Source organism: Narcine bancroftii, chromosome 5 (assembly GCF_036971445.1).
Source record: "Narcine bancroftii isolate sNarBan1 chromosome 5, sNarBan1.hap1, whole genome shotgun sequence".
Classification (NCBI taxonomy): Eukaryota; Metazoa; Chordata; class Chondrichthyes; order Torpediniformes; family Narcinidae; genus Narcine; species Narcine bancroftii.
The window spans coordinates 98,394,523-98,418,480 of record NC_091473.1 but is presented as its reverse complement, the minus strand read 5'-3'; the positions used below and the strand labels follow the sequence as shown (position 1 = coordinate 98,418,480).

General features: G+C 41.5%; 1 protein-coding gene across 9 annotated transcripts in view; it reads left to right on the top strand.

The window, feature by feature from the left end:
- The first annotated feature begins 1,014 nt into the window (after positions 1-1,014).
- LOC138763770 (FYN-binding protein 2-like) overlaps positions 1,015-23,958 on the top strand; it is a 148,122-nt gene continuing 125,178 nt past the window's right edge. For all 9 annotated transcript variants that reach the window (XR_011357773.1, XR_011357774.1, XR_011357775.1 and 6 more), the window contains exon 1: positions 1,015-1,115. Coding sequence is in view for 6 of the 9 variants with exons in the window: in XM_069938487.1 (XP_069794588.1) it covers positions 1,113-1,115 (3 nt within the window). In the remaining 3 variants the exon portion in view is untranslated. The remainder of the gene's footprint in view (positions 1,116-23,958) is intronic.

The following is a 23,958-nucleotide window of genomic DNA, read 5'->3' as shown; positions in this document are numbered from 1 at the left end:
GTAGCAAAAAAATGTATAATGTCAACCTGGAAATCAGAAGAGAGTCTGAGAGTACAGCAATGGTACATAGAAATGAATAAATGTATTCCATTGGAAAAAATAACATATAATTTAAAAAATAGTCACATTATTCGAACAAATTTGGGAACCGTATATGGAACAGAACAGAGAGGGCCTACCGTGGACCTCCACTGCCTAAAATGATAGAATGAGAAGAAGACAAAATGATCTGACCCTGTATGTAAAAGTAGATGACACAATTTTCATTGCGTGATGACATTGTTTAATGGGTTTATTGCATTGTTGAGCGTTTAATGGGTTGAGAGAGGGTGGGAAGGAGGGAGGGGGAAAAAAGGGAGAAAACGACACTATATATTCAAGAGGGAAATGTTTGTGTGTATTTTGGTTAATATGGTTCATAGTGTGAAAAATAAAAAATTATTAAAAAAAAGTTAGATAGAAATCTTAAAGATAGAGGAGTCAAGGGATATGGGGAGAAGGCAGGAATGAGGTACTGAGAGTGGATGATCAGCCATGATCACAGTGAACGGTGGTGCTGGCTGAAAAGCCTACCCCTGCACCTATTATCTATTTCTCTCTTGTCTCTCTCTCTGTAGCTGAACTTTTGTATGCAAGTCTTCTGGTTTGCTCTCAAAACAACTGCATTTTCGATTCATGTGACAATATCTTTTTTTTAAGTTGAACTTGAGATTTCCAGCTTCTGCAGTTTATTCTGTTTTCTCCCACCTGTCGAGGAGTCTCCTGGAGCCGGTGGTTTGCAGCCTGCAAAATCTCAGGGTTGACTTCCACAATGACATTGAATGCGCTATGTAAATAAAAGTTACGTCTCAGCCATCCTTCCAACATGCTAAAAGTATTGAACGCTTTCAAACCTCGCAGGAAAAGGAGGGTGGGGGAGGGTGGGGAAGTGGGGAGTCCGAAGTAAGTGGCATGCGACAAGACTGGTTTGCAGCTGGAGGGCGTGTCTTGTGGAAAGCATCTGATTGACGGGCTGAAGGAGGGAGGTGGAGCGGGGACGATGCGAACTCCAGGTGCCTGGAAACTACAGCGCGGATGACGCGAGTGGCCGGGTGTCCCGGAGCGGAGTCCGGATGGTGAGGTCACAATTCTATTGCATTCTCCTATGACTTTGCTCTCTCGCCGACTCCGGACCCCCCCCCCCCCCACTCCCCCATCCCCACCCCCCCATCCCCATCCCCTCCCCCCCGTCCCCAGCCCCCCATCCCCATCCCCACTCCTCCATCCCCACCCCCCAACTACCCCATCCCCACCCCCCAACCCCCCCATCCCCAACCCCTCCATCCCCACCCCCACCCCACGCTGACCCACTGCGGAAAGTTTTTCCTGCTTGGCAGGTGGCCCGATTTCCAGCCCGGCTTCTTCCAAACAGTTCCCTCGGGATTCGGGCGGTTGTTGCCCGGTCTCTGTGTGAAAGCACTGAAAGGTGTTTGGTCCATCTCGTGAAGCCTTGGCTTCTCATTTGGGGAGGCGACGGGCCATTTATTCCGTGAAATGTGGTTGGGTAAAGTTTTCTGCCTGATAGTGGCACGATTTTGAAGTTTATCCTCCGCAAACAAACAAAATCCGACAGTGGAATTATTGGCAACGATTGGACAGAGTTAATGAGGCAGTTACTTACTTGGAATGTAAAACCCACAATTGCTGAGAGGGGGTGATTTCACCCTTTTAATATGAAACATGTTGCCAAAGTAGAACTGGCAGTAAAATTGATTGGAAAATGTTTGAAATGCTTAAAGAGGAACAGGTTGAATTACCTGTTTATGCCAGGAGAGAGCTAGGTGTGAGTAGATGTAACGTTTGCGTTATGAACCCCTTTCACGTGAGTGGCCGGGTGCCCACTGCCAGCATCAGATGATGTCATCTCACGCCAGGGATTGGCGGTCTCGACCCCTGGCCCGGCCTCTGGGCCCCCCTGGCCCGGCCTCTGGGCCCCCCTGGCCCGGCCTCTGGGGCCCCCTGGCCCGGCCTCTGGGGCCCCCTGGCCCGGCCTCTGGGGCCCCCCTGGCCCGGCCTCTGGGGCCCCCCTGGCCCGGCCTCTGGGGCCCCCCTGGCCCGGCCTCTGGGGCCCCCCTGGCCCGGCCTCTGGGGCCCCCCTGGCCCGTCCTCTGGGGCCCCCCTGGCCCGTCCTCTGGGGCCCCCCTGGCCCGTCCTCTGGGGCCCCCCTGGCCCGGCCTCTGGGGCCCCCCTGGCCCGGCCTCTGGGGCCCCCCTGGCCCGGCCTCTGGGGCCCCCCTGGCCCGGCCTCTGGGGCCCCCCTGGCCCGGCTTCTGGGGGCCCCCCTGGCCCGGCCTCTGGGGCCCCCCTGGCCCGGCCTCTGGGGCCCCCCTGGCCCGGCCTCTGGGGCCCCCCTGGCCCGGCCTCTGGGGGCCCCCCTGGCCCGGCCTCTGGGGGCCCCCCTGGCCCGGCCTCTGGGGGCCCCCCTGGCCCGGCCTCTGGGGGCCCCCCTGGCCCGGCCTCTGGGGCCCCCCTGGCCCGGCCTGCCCGGCCTCTGGGGCCCCCCTGGCCCGGCCTCTGGGGCCCCCCTGGTCCGGCCTCTGGGGCCCCCCTGGCCCGGCCTCTGGGGCCCCCCTGGCCCGGCCTCTGGGGCCCCCCTGGCCCGGCCTCTGGGGCCCCCCTGGCCCGGCCTCTGGGGCCCCCCTGGCCCGGCCTCTGGGGCCCCCCTGGCCCGGCCTCTGGGGCCCCCCTGGCCCGGCCTCTGGGGCCCCCCTGGCCCGGCCTCTGGGGCCCCCCTGGCCCGGCCTCTGGGGCCCCCCTGGCCCGGCCTCTGGGGCCCCCCTGGCCCGGCCTCTGGGGCCCCCCTGGCCCGGCCTCTGGGGCCCCCCTGGCCCGGCCTCTGGGGCCCCCCTGGCCCGGCCTCTGGGGCCCCCCTGGCCTGGCCTCTGGGGCCCCCCTGGCCCGGCCTCTGGGGCCCCCCTGGCCCGGCCTCTGGGGCCCCCCTGGCCCGGCCTCTGGGGCCCCCCTGGCCCGGCCTCTGGGGCCCCCCTGGCCCGGCCTCTGGGGCCCCCCTGGCCCGGCCTCTGGGGCCCCCCTGGCCCGGCCTCTGGGGCCCCCCTGGCACAATCCTGGCGTCTGCAGACGCCAACATTGAGATCAGGCAAGTCGGCTTCTTCAGGCGGATTCTCCACCAAGACTGTGCCTGCAGAGGCGGAAGTGGATTCCTGTTCAGCTGGCAGCGCTAAAAACGCAGTGCTGGCCACCTGAAGGGACAGCTGCACCTGATGTTCCTCTCTGCCTCCTGTCTCTTCGGGCTTTCAGGTTTGGGATGGCCGGCTGTCAGAGCTTGGACAGCCGGCATGTGCTATCAGCGCGGGGACATCCCATGCCGTTCGCCCCACAGTATGGGACTCATGTCGGGCTGTTGGAAGAGAGTGGGGCAGCGGTATCAGTGTGGTGATACCCCCCGTGCTGACAGCCCAAGCCCTGCACTGGCCGGGATGCAGGGGCAGCTGGGAAGGGAGCTGTCAGGTGCTCGCCAGCTGACTGTCATTCCCTTAGCAGCCGCTCTCCTATCAGGCGTGGGGGGGGGGGGTGGGTGGGTGGAGACCTCAGTGCTCCAGCAATTATCTCTCCCAGAGGAGGGTTACAAAGTTCACTTCAGAGGCGCTTCCTGCACTTTAAAGTGGCCTCCCGACAGCCGCATATTGGCAGAATATGCAGCTTTCCCATTAGGGATTTTGGCCATCTGAAAGTGCCTAAGTGTGAACTGGGCAATTGCATTGCAGGCACTTCTTATAAAAGGTAGAGCAAACCACATGCCAGGGATAAACCCTTGCAAATGTGAAAGCATTCAGTATCCCAGATAGGAGTGATCTAATGTGAAAGGCAACCCCCCCCCCCCCCCCCATTCCTATCCTGGGACACTGATTTACTGGGGTGCAAGTGTGAAAGGGGCTATACACTGCATTCCAGCTTGTTCTATCATACCCAGAAATGATTTCACACTTTACCTCACCTTCCATTTTTGCTAAATTCACCCTCCATTTGCTGTTCCTGTAACACTCCAAACCATATTCAAGCTCATCTGTGTGCCTTTACTACTTACTGTCCATGTTGTCTTTGATCTTCTAACATCACCATCTCGTCTTTCTGCACAAAAATCCCTTCAATAATCAAACACTTCCAGCCACCCTTCACACTTCTTTCCATACAAACCCCAAATAATTCAGTTGGGCATCGTCCATTCATTCAACAGAATAATTTGCATACACTCTTCCTTCAGTATGCTACCTTGTTTTTGCATTTCAATTTTTGTTTAATGATATCTTTGTGATGTGCTTTGAGATGCTCTGCATCAAATTCTGTTAAGTCATTTAATTTCAAATTGATGTCAATAAAATGTCATTAAATGAAAGAATCCTGTTTATCCAGTCAAAAGAGAAACTATCTTAATACCAAGAATATTTTCATGAGGTTGCTTTAATAGTTGATTTACTGTACGAGTTGCTATCCTTCATGAAAATTGATTGTACCAGGAAGTTTATCCAAGTAAAATATAATTTAATCAGAAGTTAGTTAACAGCTGAGAATGAGGTCTTTGTTATCAGGAATCAACCATATTTTAAGAGTATCCAGGAAAAAAAATGTTGCAGACATTAATTTATGGACTGTACTTACTCTTTCATTTATGCAAAAAAAAGCAAATCCACTTCACCTCGTGTTGAGTAAAATAATCTCATTTTTAAGCATTACAAGAATTGTTGATAACATTGATTTCAATATGCATATTTGCTAGTATAATTATTGAAACCTGTGAGAGAATTAATTAAATTGACAGATTAAATAATTCACGTGTCTCAGGCAAAACAGTACATATCAATTTAATTTTTTTTATTCTTGGCTAACTCAGCTTCTTGTCTGGCAATTTTCTTGCCAGGATTCCCTCTTTATAGTGCAAGGTAGGGAGCACTGTAACACTGTTTTTCATTTGAGTAATTGAAATAAAAATACTCCGTCATCTCTGCTTGATTTTACAGGTTCTCCCTTACTCCTCACTGCTCATTTCCTTCGACTCCCTTCTCAACTCAACAGCCATGTATTTCTTCTGCCACCCTGAGCCTCTGTCATGTCTATTTTCATAGCCTCATCTTCCTTTCTGTGTCATGGTTATCTTAATAAAATTCAAGAAGCAGCATAGAAGTGAATGACAGAAGTGTCCTTTGCAATGATTCAAGACTCTAATGTTTAACAATGAAACAACTTGTCTGGTATAGCTTGTATCCTAGCCTTGATTTTTTTTTTTGAAAGTAATAATTCATCATGACGTTCATCAAAGGAAGTTGTACCAAGCATGACATCTAGCTGTACAATGAGCCTTCAGAACCGTTGACTGAAGCATGTTCCAAGAAATCTCTTGGAGAGGTAGAAAGGTCCATGGGGATACTTACCAATAGCAAAAGTTTTGAAAGTGTGGCTATTATTAATGGGTTGGAAGAAACAAAATACACAGAAAGGTGGAACTAGCATTAGATAAAGAGATGAGGTGATTATTCAATTCCGAGATTTTGGAGGCCAGCTTGTTATTACTGGGCTGCAGAACAAGAGACTGCAGATGCAGGAATCCAGAACAAAAACAACTGTGTCGGAGGAACACAGCAACATCTTGAGAGAGGGGGGTGGAGAAGAGGAATTGTTAGTGTTTGAGGTAGAAAATCATTGCTTCGAAACATCAGCCCCCATCTTAACAAAAGCTACTTGACCCACAGGACAAGAGACTGTTGCTGCAAACCATCATGATATGAGACTTCCTGTGACAACCTTCAAGATTCAATTTATTGTCATGTAATGTAAACACAGTGTCACATTACATGAAATTGCTTTTGTCTACTGTAAGGCAAACATATTCAAAATCAGCAGAAATTACAGAGGAAAAGAAGTATAAGAGAGTCCCCCACTCCGGGTCATTGACTGTCCGTGGATTTGCCTCCAGCTATTCCACAGCCAGATAGAATCCAGTCCGAACCATGGACAACCCAAACTCCAGATCAGAACCTCCACCATTACAAATTGTTCAGCGCCTTTAGCACCCTCTCACATGTCAGATCTTTTACCCCTTCAGCCAGTTTCGAGCCAATCTACAGCCTGGTGCGAATCCCTTGTCTGCAGTCTCCAACAACCCACAGCCTGGATGGGTTCCTCGCCTTGAGTGATTAGCATATGTGTGGTCACTGACTCATAGGTCATCTCCTCAGCTTCTCTTTCTCAGATGGGGTTGGGGGTGTTCTCATTTTCTGGTGCCCTGTGCCCATTCTCTGCTTCACTGGAGACTGCAACCCCTCATAGCTGCTGCTAGTCATAGGTGCCTCCATCTTGGGCACAGACCCTGCGGTCCTGGGTCAGCTTCTTTAACGAGCTGTTCAAAGCCAGTATGGAGCTGACAGAAGTTGGACTGGGTGGTTGGACCTTGTGGGAGCACTGTCTCCTCTGCCCTTTCTCTGTGGGTCCCCACCAGCAGCAGCACTGTCTTTGCAGCAGTCCCACCATTTTTCCTCCCTTCCATATCAGATAAGACCCCACCTTCTTTTACAAATGAAAAAAATCAGATTTTCAAATCATTTCTGCTCTGATCCTCGATAGTAAACTGTTGGTTAAGGTGGATTAGATTGTACATTTCCACATCATACATTTTCTAGTCCACCCATGAAAAATATTTTCCTCCTCAATATGGAGCCTTGAATGTACTAAATTGCTTTCTGGAATGCCAGGCCAGTACCAGGATATTAAGATGAGGTCTAGGACAGTGTTGGAGCCCCAGCAGCCCAGACCCTCCTGTGGAGCTGTGTGGTGTCATAAGATTGACTGCATAGATTTCTCCTAGGTGCTTCAGTTACTTCCCGCATCACAAAACTGGTAGGTTAGTTGATGACTATAAATTCTGCCCAGTGTGGTAGGAAAATCATGTGGAGTTTATGAGCAAGCAAGAGAGACTGGGTCAAGGTAAATAATGAGATTGCTCAGAGCTGGCATCACTGCGGCAATGAGGAAATTAGTTTAATCATTAGACTGGTTTTAATGAGCATCTTAAATAAGGCCTTGACTATAAGATATTGGAGTAGAATAAGGCCATTTGGCCCATCAAGCCTGCTCTGGCTTTCCATCATGAGCTGATCCATTCCCTGACTCAGCCTCACTCCCCTACCTTCTCCCTATAACCTTTCACCCTGTCTATTCTAATATCTGCCTTAACTATACCCAACAACTTGGCCTATGGTAACATTCCAGAGGATCACCACTCTGGCTGAAGAAACCACCACATCTCTGCCCTCAATCCTGAAGTTCTAGCCCTCTTGTTCAAGAGTCCTCTACCATAAGAAATAACTTTGTCACATCCACTCTGTTCAGGCATTTCAACATTCAAAATGCCTCTATGAGGTCGCCTCTCATTCTTCTGAACTGCAAGGTGTACAGAATGCTGGAGGAACTCACCAGGTCTTGCAGCATCCACAGGAGGTAAAAATATATTACTGACATTTCAGGCCTATTTTTTACATTCCTTGAAGAAGGGCTTAGACCAAAAGCAACAGTAATGTATCTTTGACTTCTATGGACACTAGAGACCTGCTGAGTTCCTCCAGCATTTCTGTGTTTTCACTACAATCACAGCATCTGCAGACTTTTGTGTTTCACTGCAGTCTAAGAGCTGTCCAATGTTCTTCATATGCTAATCCTTTCATTCCAGGGATCATTCTTGTGAATCTTCTCTGAACTCTCTCTAAGGTCAGCGCATCCTCTCTTAAATAAGGAGCCCAAAACAATACTGCATACTCCAAATGAGACCTCATGAGTGCCTTATAAAGCCTCAACATCACATTTCTGCTCTTGATTCCTATTACATTCACCTTCACCACCGACTCAAACTGAAGTTGACCTTTAGGGTATTCTGCATGAGGACTCCCAAGTTCATTTCCCCCTCCATATTTTGAATTTTCTCCCCATCCAAAATAATTGTCTGCACTTTTATTCCTTGTATCTAAGTACATGACCATACACTTTCCAACATTATATTTAATTTGCCAGTTCTTTACCCATTCTCTTTATCTAAGTCTCTCTGAACCCTCTCCATTATCTCACCACTCCCACCCCGTCCACCTATCTTTGTATCATCTGCAAACTTGGCCACAGTCATTTATTCTGCAATCCAAATTATTTACATACAATGTTTTTTTTAAAAAAGGGATCCCAATACCACCCCATGCAGAACATCATTGGTAACCAGTAGCCAATAAGAATAAGATCCCTTTATTCCTGTTCTGTTTCCTGCTGATCACCCAATGCTCCACCCATGTGAGTATCTTTCCTATAATTCCATGGGCTCTCATCTTGTTAAGCAGCCTCATGTTTGCAGTACAGGGTAGGTGTTTCAGGCAATATTTAACCTGAAGGAAACTATGCTGCCTTTGGCATATCTTGTCATGCACCTCCAGGAACTCCATAACCTCATCCTTGATAATCCATAGAATGGCACTGCCAGATCCGCTGTAGCAGCAGCGCTGTCGCTGGTAGGAACTCGGGGGGGGTGGGGAGGGGGATGGAGTGGAGAGCGAGGGAGCAGAGATGCAGAGCTCCCATAGAGTCCAGCCACTCAGTCAGCTCCTGTCTGCTCCAGATGGGCTTAATTGAAATCCCATGATCACGGGTCTGTGCCAAAAATGGTGGCGCCTATTAACTGGCACCAGCCATGAGGAGCTGCAGACATGAGGAAGCAAAGGATTGGAGCAGGGCACCGGAGGATGGGAACATCATGCATCATCTGAGAGGGAGAAGCAGTAAGTTCTTTACTAGTCATCAGCCACTGGTGGGTGACCACACCCAATTTTTGCTTAGGGGATTACTACCTTTTGGTAGGTTTTTTTTGGGGGGGTGATTTTCTCTTTTTTCTTTATTTTTTTTAATTTTCATTTTAGTTAATTTTTAATTTGTGATTTTTTTTCCTATTGGATTTGAGTTTTTATATAAAGATATTATTGGTATTTAGTAATAATAGTAAGTATGACAAAGTTGAGGTTTGCTACTTTTAATGTTCGAGGATTAAACAGTCCGATTAAGCGTAAGCGAGTCTTGGCGTATATTAAGAAAATGAAAATTGATATTGCTTTTTTACAAGAAACATTTGAATGTGAATGAAAGAATGAAATTAAAGAGGGACTGGGTTGGGCATGTATATTCTTCTTCATTTAATTCTAGGGCTAAAGGTGTAGCAATTTTGATACATAAAAATTTATCTTTTGAATTACAATCAATGGAGGAAAAGGCAGGATGTATTCTTAAATTGAATTGTAAGATTTTTAGTGAATTTTGGACTTTACTTAATATTTATGCCCCAAATGCAGATGATGAAATATTTATTTCAGATGCATTTTTATGTTTGGGTCAGGCTAATGATAATATTTTAGTTGGTGGTGATTTTAATTGTGTTTTGGAACCTTTATTAGATAAATCTCCGAAGAAAGTTAAGAAATCCAATATGGAAGTTCAGGTTCAAGCGTTGATGAAAGATCTTAATTTAGTAGATATTTGGAGATGTCTTAATCCGACAGAAAGACTTCTCCTTTTATTCATCTAGACATGAATCGTTTTCAAGGATTGATTTCTTTTTAGTATCGGCACACTTACAAGGGAAAATACAACAAGTGAAATATAAAAGTAGGGTGATTTCAGATCATTCTTTGTTATATTTTACATACGCAACTTCTGAGAAAATTCAAATGGCCTATCATCGGAGGTTTAATACAATGTTGTTTAAAAATATGGAATTTATTGATTTTTGAAAAAACAATTTAATTTTTTTTAAAGAAAATTCTAATTCTGTTTAAAGTAAGTTTGTATTATGGGATGCTATGAAAGCCTATTTGAGAGGACAAATAATTAGTTATACTTCTAAAATTAAAAAAGAATCGATTAAATCAGAGTTTTGAATTAGAGAAACAGATTGATGAGTTAGAAAAGGAATTTCAGAAAGATGCTACAGGAGATCAGAAAATAGAATTATCTAGGTTGAAATTGGAATATAATACTTTGCAATCTTATCAATTTGTGTGATTAATAGGACTAAACAATGGTATTATGAATGGGGAGAGAAAGCACATAATGTACTGGCATGGCAATTAAAGAAAGAACAGATTTCGAGGACTATTAATGGAATTCTCTTATTACTTATATACCTCGTGAGATTAATGATGTATTTTATTCATTTTATAAAAAGTTTTATATATATCTCTAAAGGAAAACAAGAAACTGGATCGATTGATTTTTTTTATCACAGTTGAATTTACCGACATTAGAGGATGCAGATATACAGGAGTTAGAAGAACCATTTACTGATTCTGAAATTAAAATGGCTATGCTGGAAATGCCGAATGGTAAATCACCTGGTGATGATGGATTTTCGGTTGAATTTTATTAAAAAATTTATAATGATTTATCTACAGTGTTTGGGGATGTATTACATCAAGTTGGAGAACATTATGAATTACCTGAGTCTTGTTCTAGTGCTTTAATTACAGTAATTCCAAAAAAGATAGAGATCCTTTGAAAATATCTTCATATAGACCAATTTTGTTGTTAAATGTAGATTATAAAATAATTGCTAAAATATTAGCGAATAGATTGGCTAAATTTTTACCTAAGTTGATTCATATGGATCAAACAGGTTTTATAAAGAATAAATACGCTTCGGATGACATTTTGCACGTGATTAGTTTGATTAATAGATTTTGACAATCTTCAGATCATCCGATGGTGATATCTCTAGATGCAGAAAAAACATTTGATAGAGTTGAATGGAATTTTTTGTTTAAAGTTTTGGAGAAATTTAAGTTTGGTTCTTTTTTTATTGGTTGGATTAGGGCTCTATATAGTAAACCAGTAGCTAGAGTATTGACGAATGGTTTGATTTTGGAATCCTTTAAGTTAACTCGATCAACTCGTCAAGATTGTCCTTTATCACCAGCTTTGTTTGCGTTAGTGATTGAACCTTTAGCACAGTTGATAAGACAAAATACACAGATACAAGGTATGAAAGTTTTAGACAAGGAGTATAAAATTAATTTATTTGCTGATGATGTACTGCTGTATTTAACAAACCCAGTTAAGTCACTTTTACACTTGAAGGAATGTTTAATACAATATGGATGTCTTTCTGGATATAAAGTTAATTGGGGAAAAAAGTGAAATATTACCAGTAAGTGAAGGAGATTATTCAGTTTATAAGAATATTATTAATTTGAAATGGACTGATCAAATTAAATATTTGGGTATAATTTTGAATGTTAATTTTTAATCTTTATATAAATTAAATTATGTTCCGTTAATTAAAAAAAATAAAACTGATTTGATCAAATGGAAAGATTTACCTATTAATTTAATGGGTAGGATAAATACAATTAAGATGAATATCTTTCTACGTATGCAATATTTGTTTCAATCTATTCTGTATTTACTTGATAATTTTTTTTTTGAGACTTGAATAAAATGGTTAGGGAGTTTTTATGGAGGGATAAATTTTCGAGAGTAGTTTTGAATAAATTAACTTGGAAATATGAGTTAGGGGGATTACGTTTACCACATTTTCAAAATTATTATGAAGCAGCCCAACTTATTAGTTCATTGATGGATTTGGTACGGCCTCTTAGTTGGGCCAAAATTGAGATGGCAAATATTTCTGAATTTGAAATACATCAATTTTTGTTTAGATGGAATATAAATGTGTTACAACAATATAATGTGCCTATATTAAAACATTTAATGAAGTTATGGATAAAGAAAAATAAAATGACAGGCTCTAGGGGTAAATTATTGGCTTTGACTCCATTGTATAATAATCAACTTATTTCTTTTTCAATACATAATCAAAGTTTATTGCATTGGAGATTTAAATGTGTGAAAAATTTGGGAGATTATTTTAAAGAGGGTAAATTTTTATCTTTTATTCAGATGAGGGAAGGTTTTGGTATTGATAAGAACTCTTTGTTTCTTTATTATTAAATTTGATCTTTGGTAAAATATATGTTTGGTAGAGATATGATTTTACCTGAAATGACTAAATTTGAGACTTTTCTTATGAAGGTACCAGAGAAGGGTTATATTTCATCTATGTATCAAATATTACAGGATGGTATGGATAAAAAGGGTTGGGATAAATCTAAAAGTAAATGGGAAGCGGATACTGGTTTTATTTTTTCCGAAGATGATTGGTTAGATATCTGTTATGATAGTGTAACTAGATTGATAAATGCACGTTATCCAATAATTAACTACAATTTTTTACATCAATTATACTTAACACCTGAAAATTTTTAAAAAGTATGGTTTTCATGAATCAGATTTGTGTTTTAGATGTGGTGATACGGTTGGAAATTTTTTCATGCTGTTTAGTCATGTATACAATCTTTTTGGAAGAAAATTCAATCATTTGTAGAATATTTGTATAAGATTAAAATAGTTTTAGATCCAACAGTATTTTTATTGGGTAGTTTGCAACCTCTGAAAGGCTTGGGATTAGATAAGTTTCAGCTTGCTTTTGTATATTTAGCTTTGTCACTAGCAAAAAAATGTATTGCTAGTACGTGGAAAGATACAAATATGATTGATATTAATATATGACATAATGAGATGAAATATTGTTTAATAATGGAAAAAATTATGTATGTTTTGTGTGATAATTATATTTTTTTTATTATAAGTGGTTGTTATATTCAGAATATTTACATTTCAATTTACATTGATTAGATCTTAATATGTTTATTTAATTTTTCTTTAATATTTTTTCTTTTATCTTTCCTTATGGCTCTCCTTAGGAGAGTTGGCTGAAGGGGGAGGGTTTTTTTTTCTTTTTTCTTTTTTCTTTTTTTCTATATATGGATAAAAAAGTTCATGTTTATGGTTAATTGTTGTATATGTCATATTATTTGTTTTTTGAACGAATAAATAAAGTTTTTAAAAAAAAAAAGAAGTATATTTAGTTTGGGAGTGAAATTCATGGCCAGCTGTCGGGCCACCTCTGCATTGTCACAGCTCCATGACCTGTTTCTACACCTGTGGTGCAGCATGCTTCTCATGCTCATGCCAATCTTCCTGGAACACTCAAACTACCTCCTCTTCCTTGCATTCTCATTTTCATTGAATCAGCTGTATTTCCACACTGCCACACACAACCTTGTGCTCCCAAAACTCCCAATCTAACTACAGTAAAACCCCTGGTATCTGGTATATGTAAATTTTCCAGTTGCTTGAGACTTTGCTCTTGCAGTGCCTAACTAATACACCAACATTAAGAATAAACAGTTTAAAAGACAAAAATACTATCCTGCACTTACAATGAATAAATTTAACTTGCATGAAAATAAATTTCTTAATCTTAAAGAATTTTACTTTATTTTCAGTCACATTCTTTGAAAACATTTAACTGTCACTGCATCTCCATGGAGCCGCCCGAAAGATGAACAATAACATTATAGATAATTAATGTCCTCCACCCCATGTTAATAGGTAAAGCCTTACTAATATACTAATAAAGATAAAGACACTAAGCAGAGAGAGAGCTCTAAGACCTACTAAACAGGCATCAACCAGCTCTTCATGAGACGTTCCACTAGCTGAATATTTGATTCTATCTTCACCAAAGGTTCATGTGTTACCTCAGAGAACATTGACTTTTAGAGGAGTCACGTGATGGAGTAGTAGCCGGTAGGAGAATACCAGCCCTCTACAGAAAAGAAGGAAAAAAGTAAAGAAAAAGCAAAGCCCCAGACACACAAACCACAACAAATGGAAAATAAAGGTGTGGAGGAAATGGCACCAAAGAAAGAAAAGCCAAAAACAAAGGGAAGAAAAGAAGGAAAGACAGCGGAAGATAAAGGTGAAGGCCTTACCAGTACGAAGAAGCAAGGACACGCCGTGGAAAGAGGAGCCCACTCCCTGGGGTTATTGGAATCTCTGCAGGGTCGCGACCCACTGAACGCAGGACTACAAAGATGGTTCACAGAGCCAAACAGAGGTGCGCAACCGCCCACGACAAAGACAACACCAACAGGAGGGGGGACCAGCTGTGGAGTGGAACTCCACAGCTTGAACAGCTGAGAAAGACCAACACCAGGGATCCCAGCAGGAAGATACAGAAAATAACAGGAACGGGAGGGATGAGAATTTTAAAAAAAAAAAGGAAATCAGAGACACAACAGATAACCAGCCCAGAAGAAGAGAACCAACATCAAGACACCATTAAAAAAAAATGCAACAAACTGAAACAAACAGCCCAACAAGAAAGTCAGGGGAGACAAAGATACAAGGAAGAGAAGAAGAAGACACAAACCCTGGAGCAAACGTGGAAGAGGAGGAAGGAGGACATCAAGCTCTGCACAGAGAAATAGAAGATAAAGGGATTGGACTGTACATAGATTTAAAACATTTTCAAGTGTATGTGGAGGTAGGAAAAGAATGGCAGACATGAGAATTTAATGAAATAAAAAGAAGAATTAAAAATAACAGAAAAAAAGGTGAGTAGATTAGAGCTGGTCATGACAGAAATAGGGAAAAGAGTAGACAAGGTGGAAGAACAAGAAACAGCCGTAGAAATGGAAGTGGACGACTTAAAAAGAAAATTGGAAGAAACTGATAAAAAAGTTAAAGAAACACAGTTGTTAGCTCAGAAGATGGATATAATGGAAAACTATAATAGGAGAAACAATATAAAGATAGTGGGTCTTAAGGAAGATTAAGAAGGCAAAGATTTGAAAGAATTTATAAAAGAATGGATCCCCAGGTGTCACATTTGTGGCCCGAAATGTGAAGTTAATAAAACATTAAACACAAGTTTTATCAGGTAAACTTCTCAGTGGCTTTATTTTCCCGTTTCCTTTGTTCTCTTGCTTGTGCTCTTATCTCTCTCTCATACCACGTGACTTCCGGTACATCTCATACATATTCATTATCATGACATCCCTCCTTTAATCAGAAATAAACTTTACCTTCACTTACCAATATCCCTCGGAAACATACAAACATCGTAACTAATGGTAATACTATAACTCAACTACATAAAATTTACTTCCGACAGCATTCATACATGCACTTTATGATATAAGATTAAATACTGTCCCAAAGTTCTTATTAAAACTATGGCACAAAGTCTTCGTATCGTTTGGGCACTTTCCAGTTTAGTTTCGGCCTGCCTGCGATATTGTCGTCGCTTCTCGGTTGTTCACTCTCAGCGTCGGAAATACTGCTCACCACGGCTTCGGGTGTTTCTGGCGCTCTAGTCACTTCATCAGGAGTGCTGGTAACTGCCTCTGGAACATCATCAGGTCTCTCAGTTTCAGCATCTCGTATTGGCCTTTCAACCTTTTCGCTCGATGTATCTCTGGACTGGTACCTTTTTACACTTGATACATTTCTCTTATACAGGACTCCAGTCGGAGACTTGACTGTCACCATACTGCCATTTCTGGATACGACAGTATAGGGTTGTTGGTAATAAGGTGTGTCTAGCTACCACCAGTTTCATGCCTCACTAGAACATTATCTCCTGGCATGATGTCTGAGTACTTGGCTCCAGGTTTCGAATCTGTGTACAGCTTTGCTGCACCTTTCTTTTCAGCCTCGTGGTCCCTCATCTCCTGGTCGTCTCGGATTTCCTTTATTTCTGGCATTTTTGTGCAGATTTTTTTCCCAAAAAATGCTTCTGCAGGACTTTTTCCAGTGGTTGCATGAGGCGTTGCTCGATAGACAGCCACATAAGATAGCAATGCTTCTCGCCAATTTTGTCCTTCTGCGTGTGCAATCCTCAATCGTTTTTCAATGGACTGATTTTGTCTCTCTACTTCTCCGTTGCCTTGTGGCCATTTCGGAGTTACTTTATGATGGTGGATACCTGTGGTCCTCATGTATTCAGCAAATGTCTCTGAAATGAATTGTGGACCATTGTCAGAGTATAATGTAACAGGTAATCCATATCTTGCGAATATCTCTGCTAACACTTGTATTGTTTTTTCAGTGGTTGTGGACTTCAACACCACGTACTCATAGTATCTGCTGTAGTAATCTATCACTAACATAATTGATTCACCCGTCAGTAAAGGTCCAAGAAAATCAACAGCTACGTCAATCCATGGTCCTGTCGGGAGTTACGTACTCCGGATCGGTTCTGGCGGATTACTCCTACTTGTGATTTGACATCCGTGACAAGTTTTAACGAATTTCTCTGCGTCTTTATCACAACCTGGCCACCATACCTTGGTCCTGAGGTTTTGCTTGGTACCAACAATACCTAGGTGTCCGTCATGCGCTAAGGATACGATCTTCGGTCTCAATCTTTGCGGTATTACCAATCTGCAACCTCTCAATACACAATGTCCGATGCAACAAAGTTCATCTCTAATGGGAATGTAAGCCTTGTGAGTACACTTGTCCCATTGTCCACTCTGTATGCATTCTCTTACTTCCCTGAGTTCTGGATCACGTTCGGATTCTCTCTCGACTTCCTTTGTAGTCACAGCTTTCGGTGTCGACTGAATAGCTACGAAGCGTACAAAGCTCTCTGTTTCTGTTCCCAATTCTGACTTGGATTGTGGACCTCCATCCTTCACCAATCTGGACAGCGGATCTGCAGTGTTTGCTTTCCCTGCAATGTGGATTACTTTATATTTGTAGGGTTGTAGTCTGAGTACCCATCTCTCTATTCTGGCACATGGTTTGGATCTAGGTGCATAGATCACCTCTAATGGCTTATGATCTGTGATGAGTTCAAATTCAATGCCGTATAAATATGCATGGAACCTCTCACAGGCCCATACAAGTCCGAGTGCTTCTTTCTCTGTCTGAGAGTATCTTCTTTCCACATCTGATAATGATCTGCTGGCATAGGCAATGATTCTTGGTCCTCCATCATGCATCTGGACCAACACGGCTCCTAAACCAACCGGGCTGGCATCCGCTATGACTTTGGTTGATGCCGCCGGATCGTAATATCCAAGAGTGTTTGCATCTGTCAGGCTTTGCTTCAGCGCTGTGAACGCTTTCTTCTGCTCAGATCCAAAATGAAATGGTACACCTTTCCTGGTTAGTTTACTTAGTGGTTCTGCCACTGTAGCGAAATTAGGAATGAACTTTGCACAAAAATTGACCAATCCCAGGAAACTCCTTACCTCTGTTGCGTTCTGAGGTGCACGTGCCTCTTCAATAGCTTTCACCTTGGCCTCTGCAGGGTTTAGTCCTTCCCGTGTAAGTCTGTATCCCATGAAGTCCATTTCTGACACACCGAACTGGCACTTGTTTCCATTCACGGTAAGGCCTGCCTCCTGTAGTCTAGATAGTACACGCCTCAACCGTTTGTCATGCTCTTCCTTCGTTGGTGCATGGACTATGATGTCGTCAGAAATGTTGGCAACTCCAGGAATGCATTGAATCACTCGATGGATTTCATACTGGTAGATCTCCGAAGCTGCATTAATTCCAAATGATAGTCTCTTGTAACGATACAATCCACAGTGAGTCACAAATGTTGTTACATCTCGGGAACCTGGATCCAGCTCTAATTGATGATAGCTCCATTTCAGATCAATTTTTGAGAATACCTTGCTGGTAATTAGTTCTTGAAGTATTTCCTCCACCATTGGTATAGGGTGTCGTTCTCTAATTATAGCTTCATTGGCCATTCTCATGTCAACACATAGTCTTATGTCACCCTTTGGTTTGGGCACAATCACTACGGGACTGACCCATTGTGTCGAATGTTCCACCGGTTCAATAATGTCTTGTTCGATCAATTCTTTAATTTTGGCTTCGACTTTCCCACGAAGTCCAAACGGAGTTCTGCGCATTGGTTGTGCCTTGGGTTTGACCGTTTCATCTACCGCTAGCTTCAATTGTCGACCTTTCAGCTTTCCTACTCCTTGGAAGACTGCGGGGAATTCTTGCTTCATATCCTCGTATGACTGAATTGAATTGACACAAGCTCCAATATGAAGTATTGCCAGGTCTTGCGCTGTGCTTCTACTCAGCAATGGTTCTCCCTTCTCTTCTATGACCATAAACTCTGCTTCGGTGTACTTATCTCCAGCTTTAACAGTTGCAGTAAAACATCCAATGGTCTGCAATGGCTTGGTTGCTGTGTATGGATACAGTTTCTTGGAACACTTCTTTGAGGTACAGATGATCTTTTTCCTTTTCAACTTCTCCCATAAATGTCGATCAATCACATTACTGTCACTGCCTGAGTCTACAATGCCTGCACTGTCACTCCACCAATGATCACTGGGACCTTCTCATGATGTACATCATTCAACGTAAATTGGTAACAACTCTGTTCCTGCTGGGTATCATCATCGTTACCGTCTATCTGGCGAATGGTATCTTTCTTTCCAGGATACTTTCCTTTCCCCCAGGCTTTGTCTTTGGAAGTTGTACTCTTCCTCTTCTGGTCTGCATTGGACTTCCTTTTGCACTTCTTTGCAAAATGGTCCTTACCTCCACACTTTCTGCAAACTTTGCCTTTGGCCGGGCAATATGGGTCTTTTCCAAAGTGACCTCGGTTTCCACATCGATAACACTCCACGTCCTGTATCGACGTATATCTTGGCTGGTTATGGCGATGTGATAGCCTCTTAATTTGCTGGCTTGAGTTGTCTTTCAGGGTCATGGTATGAAATTGCCCTTCAACAGCCTCTAATGCAGCAGCAATGGTTAAAGCATTGGTGAGTTCCAACTCACTCCCTCTTTCCAGTAGACGTCTTCTGAGTTTATCTGATCTGCAGTGCTGTACAACTTGATCCAATGATTGGTTGTCCAAATCAGCTGGCATGTAATTGCATCCAACAGCTAGCTGGCGTAGTCTCGTCACGTACTGAGCAATTGTCTGTCCATCTTCTTGTCTCGTTCTCCGAAACAAATGGCGTTGAAATGTAGCATTCGGTGTCACTACATAGTGTGCATTTAATGCATCTACCGCTTTCCGGTACTCATCCTTTCTTCCAGTATTCAAAAGTGTCTTAAATGTTTCCCGAACAGCAGGTCCTGCGGTGAAAAGAAGTAACGCCCTCCTCTGCGCTTTTTGTTCAATCGTGCCGGTATCTAGAAATAGGCCACGACTGTCGGTGTAGGATTCAAATTCTTCCAGCCATGCCTTCCACTTCACACTTACAGTGCTTGCATCACCCGTTGGGTTAAAATGAGCAATTCCATTATGTGTTAGAAAGTCACTGTCTGCACCAGCCATGAGGAAATATTCCAGCCCCAAAAGTACTGAGTCAAAGAGAAAATTCTTATCACTTTGAAGTTGCCTGTAATCCTCTGTAATCTTGTTTAGTCTTTAATTTTCTTCAAGCTTCTTTCATCCTCGTCGCCAATGTCACATTTGTGGCCCGAAATGTGAAGTTAATAAAACATTAAACACAAGTTTTATCAGGTAAACTTCTCAGTGGCTTTATTTTCCCGTTTCCTTTGTTCTCTTGCTTGTGCTCTTATCTCTCTCTCTCATACCACGTGACTTCCGGTACATCTCATACATATTCATTATCATGACACCAGGGTCTTCGGAATGCCAGAAATACAGGAAGGAATGGAAATAGAAAGGGCACACAGAACATTAGCCCCAAAACCACAGCCACAACAAAAACCAAGATCCATTCTAGTAAATTGGGGTTAAGGGAATTTTAGAAGTGTTGTCATACAGTGTGTTCAAAACAAGAAAACAGAAATGGATAAGGAGGAAATGTGGTGATGAGGAATCGGAAATGAGAGGTAAACAAAGTATGAAATGGCCATTTTGAACTATATGACTATAAATATTAACAGAATACATAACCAAATCAAAAGGAAAAGGCTGTTAAATTTACTGAAGAAAGAAAAAATTGATATAGCATTTGTGCAGGAAACGCATCTAACTGAAGTGGAACACAAGAAATTAAGGAGAGACTGGGTAGGGCTCGTAACGGCAGCATCATATAATTCAAAAGTCAGAGGAGTAGCTATATTAATCAATAAAAATGTACCAATCAAAATAGAGGAAATAATAAGCAGGGAGGTATGTAATGATAGAGTGTCAGATATATTCAGAATTTTGGAATTTGCTCAATGTATATGCACCTCATGAAGAGGATCAAAAATTTATGCAAGGTATCTTTGTGAAGATTGCAGATATGCAGGGGAATATACTGATAGGAGGGGACTTTAACCTTAATTTGGACTCAAAGATGGATAAAACTGGAAAAAAGACTAGCAGAAAGAACAAAGTAACCAAATTTATGGTTAAATTGATGAAGGAAATGCAACTTTTGGATATATGGAGGAGACAACACCCAAAGGAGAAGGAATACTCATATTATTCAGGTAGACACAAAACATACTCAAGGATAGACCTGTTCCTGTTGTGAGCCCTCATCCAAGGGAGAGTTAGGAAAACGGAAAATAAAGCTAGATTGTTATCGGATCACTCACCACTGTTATTAGCAATAAAGCTGGAGGACATCCCACCAAGAATGTATAGATGGAGATTAAACTCCATGCTACTTAAAAGACAGGATTTTAGAGAATTCATTGAGAACCAAATTAAAATGTACTTTGAAGTAAATACGGAATCAGTGAAAGATAAATTTGTACTATGGGATGCAATGAAAGCGTTCATCAGAGGGCAGATAATAAGTTATGTAACTAAGATGAAGAAGGACTACAATCAGGAAATAGAACAGCTGGAAAGGGAAATAGCAAGTACAGAAAAAGAATTAGCAACAAAGGAAGATAAAACAAAAAGAAGAGAATTGGCGGACAAAAAAAACAAAATATGAAACATTATTTCATACAAGGTGGAGAAGAATATAATGAGGACAAAACAGAAGTATTATGAGCAAGGAGAAAAAATGCACAAAATACTAGCTTGGCTGCTTAAGACAGAACAAACTAAAAGAACGTTATTGGCATCAAGGAAAAAGGACAAACAAATTACATATAACCCAACGGAGATCAATGAAAACTTCAAGGAATTCTATGAGCAATTATACTGAATTGAGAACGAAGGGAAAGAAGACAAAATAGATGAGTTTCTCGTTAAAATTGAACTACCGAAATTGCAAGGTAAATGTTTACCGCAAGAATTTAATAAAATCATTTGAAATAGAGGAAATACAGGATATATTAAAAAAATTGACCAAACAATAAAACGCCGGGAGAGGACGGACTCCCAATAGAATTCTATAAAACATTTAAAGACTTATTAATTCCTCCTCTCCTGGAAGTAATGAACCAGATGGAAGAAACACAAAACATGCCAGATTCATGCAAAACAGCAATAATTACAGTAATACCAAAGACGGGGAAAGGTCCACTCACACCACCATCCTATAGACCAATATCTCTATTCAACACAGATTATAAGATAATAGCTAAACTATTAGCAAACAGATTGGTTGACTGTGTACCAAAAATAGTAAAACTAGATCAAACTGGATTTATTAAGAAAAGACGAACAACGGACAATATCTGTAAGTTCATTAACTTAATCCATGCAGTACAAGGAAACAAGATGCCAACAGTGGCGGTTGACTTAGACGCAGAGAAAGCCTTTGACAGAGTAGAATGGAATTATTTATTCAAAGTACTACAGAGGTTCAACTGACCAGAGAAATATATTAATTGGATTAAAGCATTATATAAGGGACCATTGGCAAAGGTGACAGTAAATGGATATATATCAAACCAATTTAAATTAAGCAGGTCAACTAGGCAGGGATGTCCACTATATCCCTCACTGTTTGCGTCAGCTATAGAACCATTGGCAGAAGTATAAGAACAGAAAATAAAATAAGAGGGATAAAAATAAAAGAGAAGGAATATGACGTCATAGTATACTTAACAGAACCAGAAATATCAATAAAAGAATTAATAAGAAATTGAAGGAATATGGAGAAGTATCGGGGTACAAGATCAACGCAAATAAAAGTGAAATGATGCCAATGAATAATGCGGATTTCACAAAGTTTAAGAAAGAATCACCATTTAGATGGCAAACACAAGCAATCCAACACCTAGGTATTCAATTCGATAATAATCTAGGCCATCTATACAAATTAAATTATCAGCCATTAATGAAGAAATTACAAGACGACTTAGAACAATGGAAAGATTTACCACTAACACTGAGAGGAAGGGTAAATTGCATTAAAATGAATATCTTCCCAAGGATACAATACCTATTCCAATTATTACCAATTCACCTAATAGAGAAATTCTTCAAGGAGCTAAAGAAAGAAAATAATAAGGAAATTCTTATGGAAAGGGGGGAAAACCAAGGATAGTGCTAGATAAATTAACAGAATGGTACAAACAAGGTGGCTTACAGCTACCAAACTTTAAGAATTATTATAGAGCAGCATAATTAAGATACCTATCAGATTTTTATCAAGCAAGGGAAAACCAGATTGGACCAGATAAGAGCTAGATAAAATAGGGGAGAAGGTACCTGAACATACACTCTATAAGTGGGATGAAAAGCTGGTGCAACATGGGAATTCACCAGTACTGCACCATCTGCTCAAAATTTGGAAGAAGATTCATGTAGAAAGGAAAAAAAACAAATGATCAACTACCAAAATTAACATTGACGCAAAATCAACTAATCCCCTTCACAATAGATAACCTTTCCTTTAGAGCACACATGTCAAACTCAGGCCCGCGGGCCAAATTTGGCCCGTGATATAATTATATTTGGCCTGCAAGATCATATCAAATATGTATTAAAACTGGCCCGCTGGCCGCCGTGCCAGTATAGCGCATGCACAGCTAATACTACAAATCCCAGAATGCTTTGCAAATGCGTTGGTGCCGGCCCGTCAGCCCGCTAATCGCCCCCACCTCCTCTCTTTACTTTCATTAGCATCTGCGACCTGTCGCCCAACTCACATGTAATAAACCCCTTACGAAAAATGGCCAAACCAAAGACAGAAAACAGGACCTTTCAAGATAGGTGGGAGGTAAACTCTGACCCCAGAGTTTGATGAACTTACTTGCATCTAAGAAGAGATGCCAAGTATCTGATTTAGACCCAGGTGCATCAGAGTAAATCACAGTGTAGCAAGCTAAGCTTGGATTAATATTTTCTTTGGTTAACTTTGGACTGTTCAAAGTTGAAAGATTGGATTTTCATTGAAGCAAGTTGTTATTTTTTTGACTTGTTGGCTTGTGGAAAAAATACATTTAAAAGGAGCTTAAAGGCTATAGAGAAATATTATTTATTGAATATTTTATTTCTCATTTGTTAATGCTTCTTCTGGAAAGTGTTTAACCAAAACTATTATTAAACATTTATTTTATTAAGAAAAAGTTTAACATTACATTTGTTGAAAGAAGAGAAAACATGCAGATGTTGTTGAAAATTTTCAATAAATATTTAGTTTGGCCCACGACTTAGTCCAAGGTTTTAATTTTGGCCCTCTGTGAATTTGAGTTTGACACCCCTGCTTTAGAGAATGGGAGAGAAAATGGATCCAAAGAATAGAAATTTTTTTTCGGGAAATAAATTATTATCTTTTGAACAAATGAAGTGCAAATATGGTATAACTCACGGTGCAATGTTTGCAAACCACCAACTGAAAACGTACTTGAAGGACAAATTGGGAAGCAGGCTGAGGTTACCAGAAGGAAGCAATTTTGAATATGTGATTACAGACAAAATGATAATTAAATTATTTATTAGAAACATGTACATCAAGCTGCAAGAGAAAGAGAATGAGGAAACAAACTGTAAACCCAAACAAAAGTGGGAACAAGATCTAAACATAAAGATAAAGAATGAAACATGGGAAAAGTTATGTTCCAGAACTATGAGAAATACAATAAACACGACGTTACGCATGATACGATATAATTGGTTACACAAGCTATACACCATGCCAAAAGTTAAATAAATGGGACCCAACAGTATCAGACAGATGTTTTT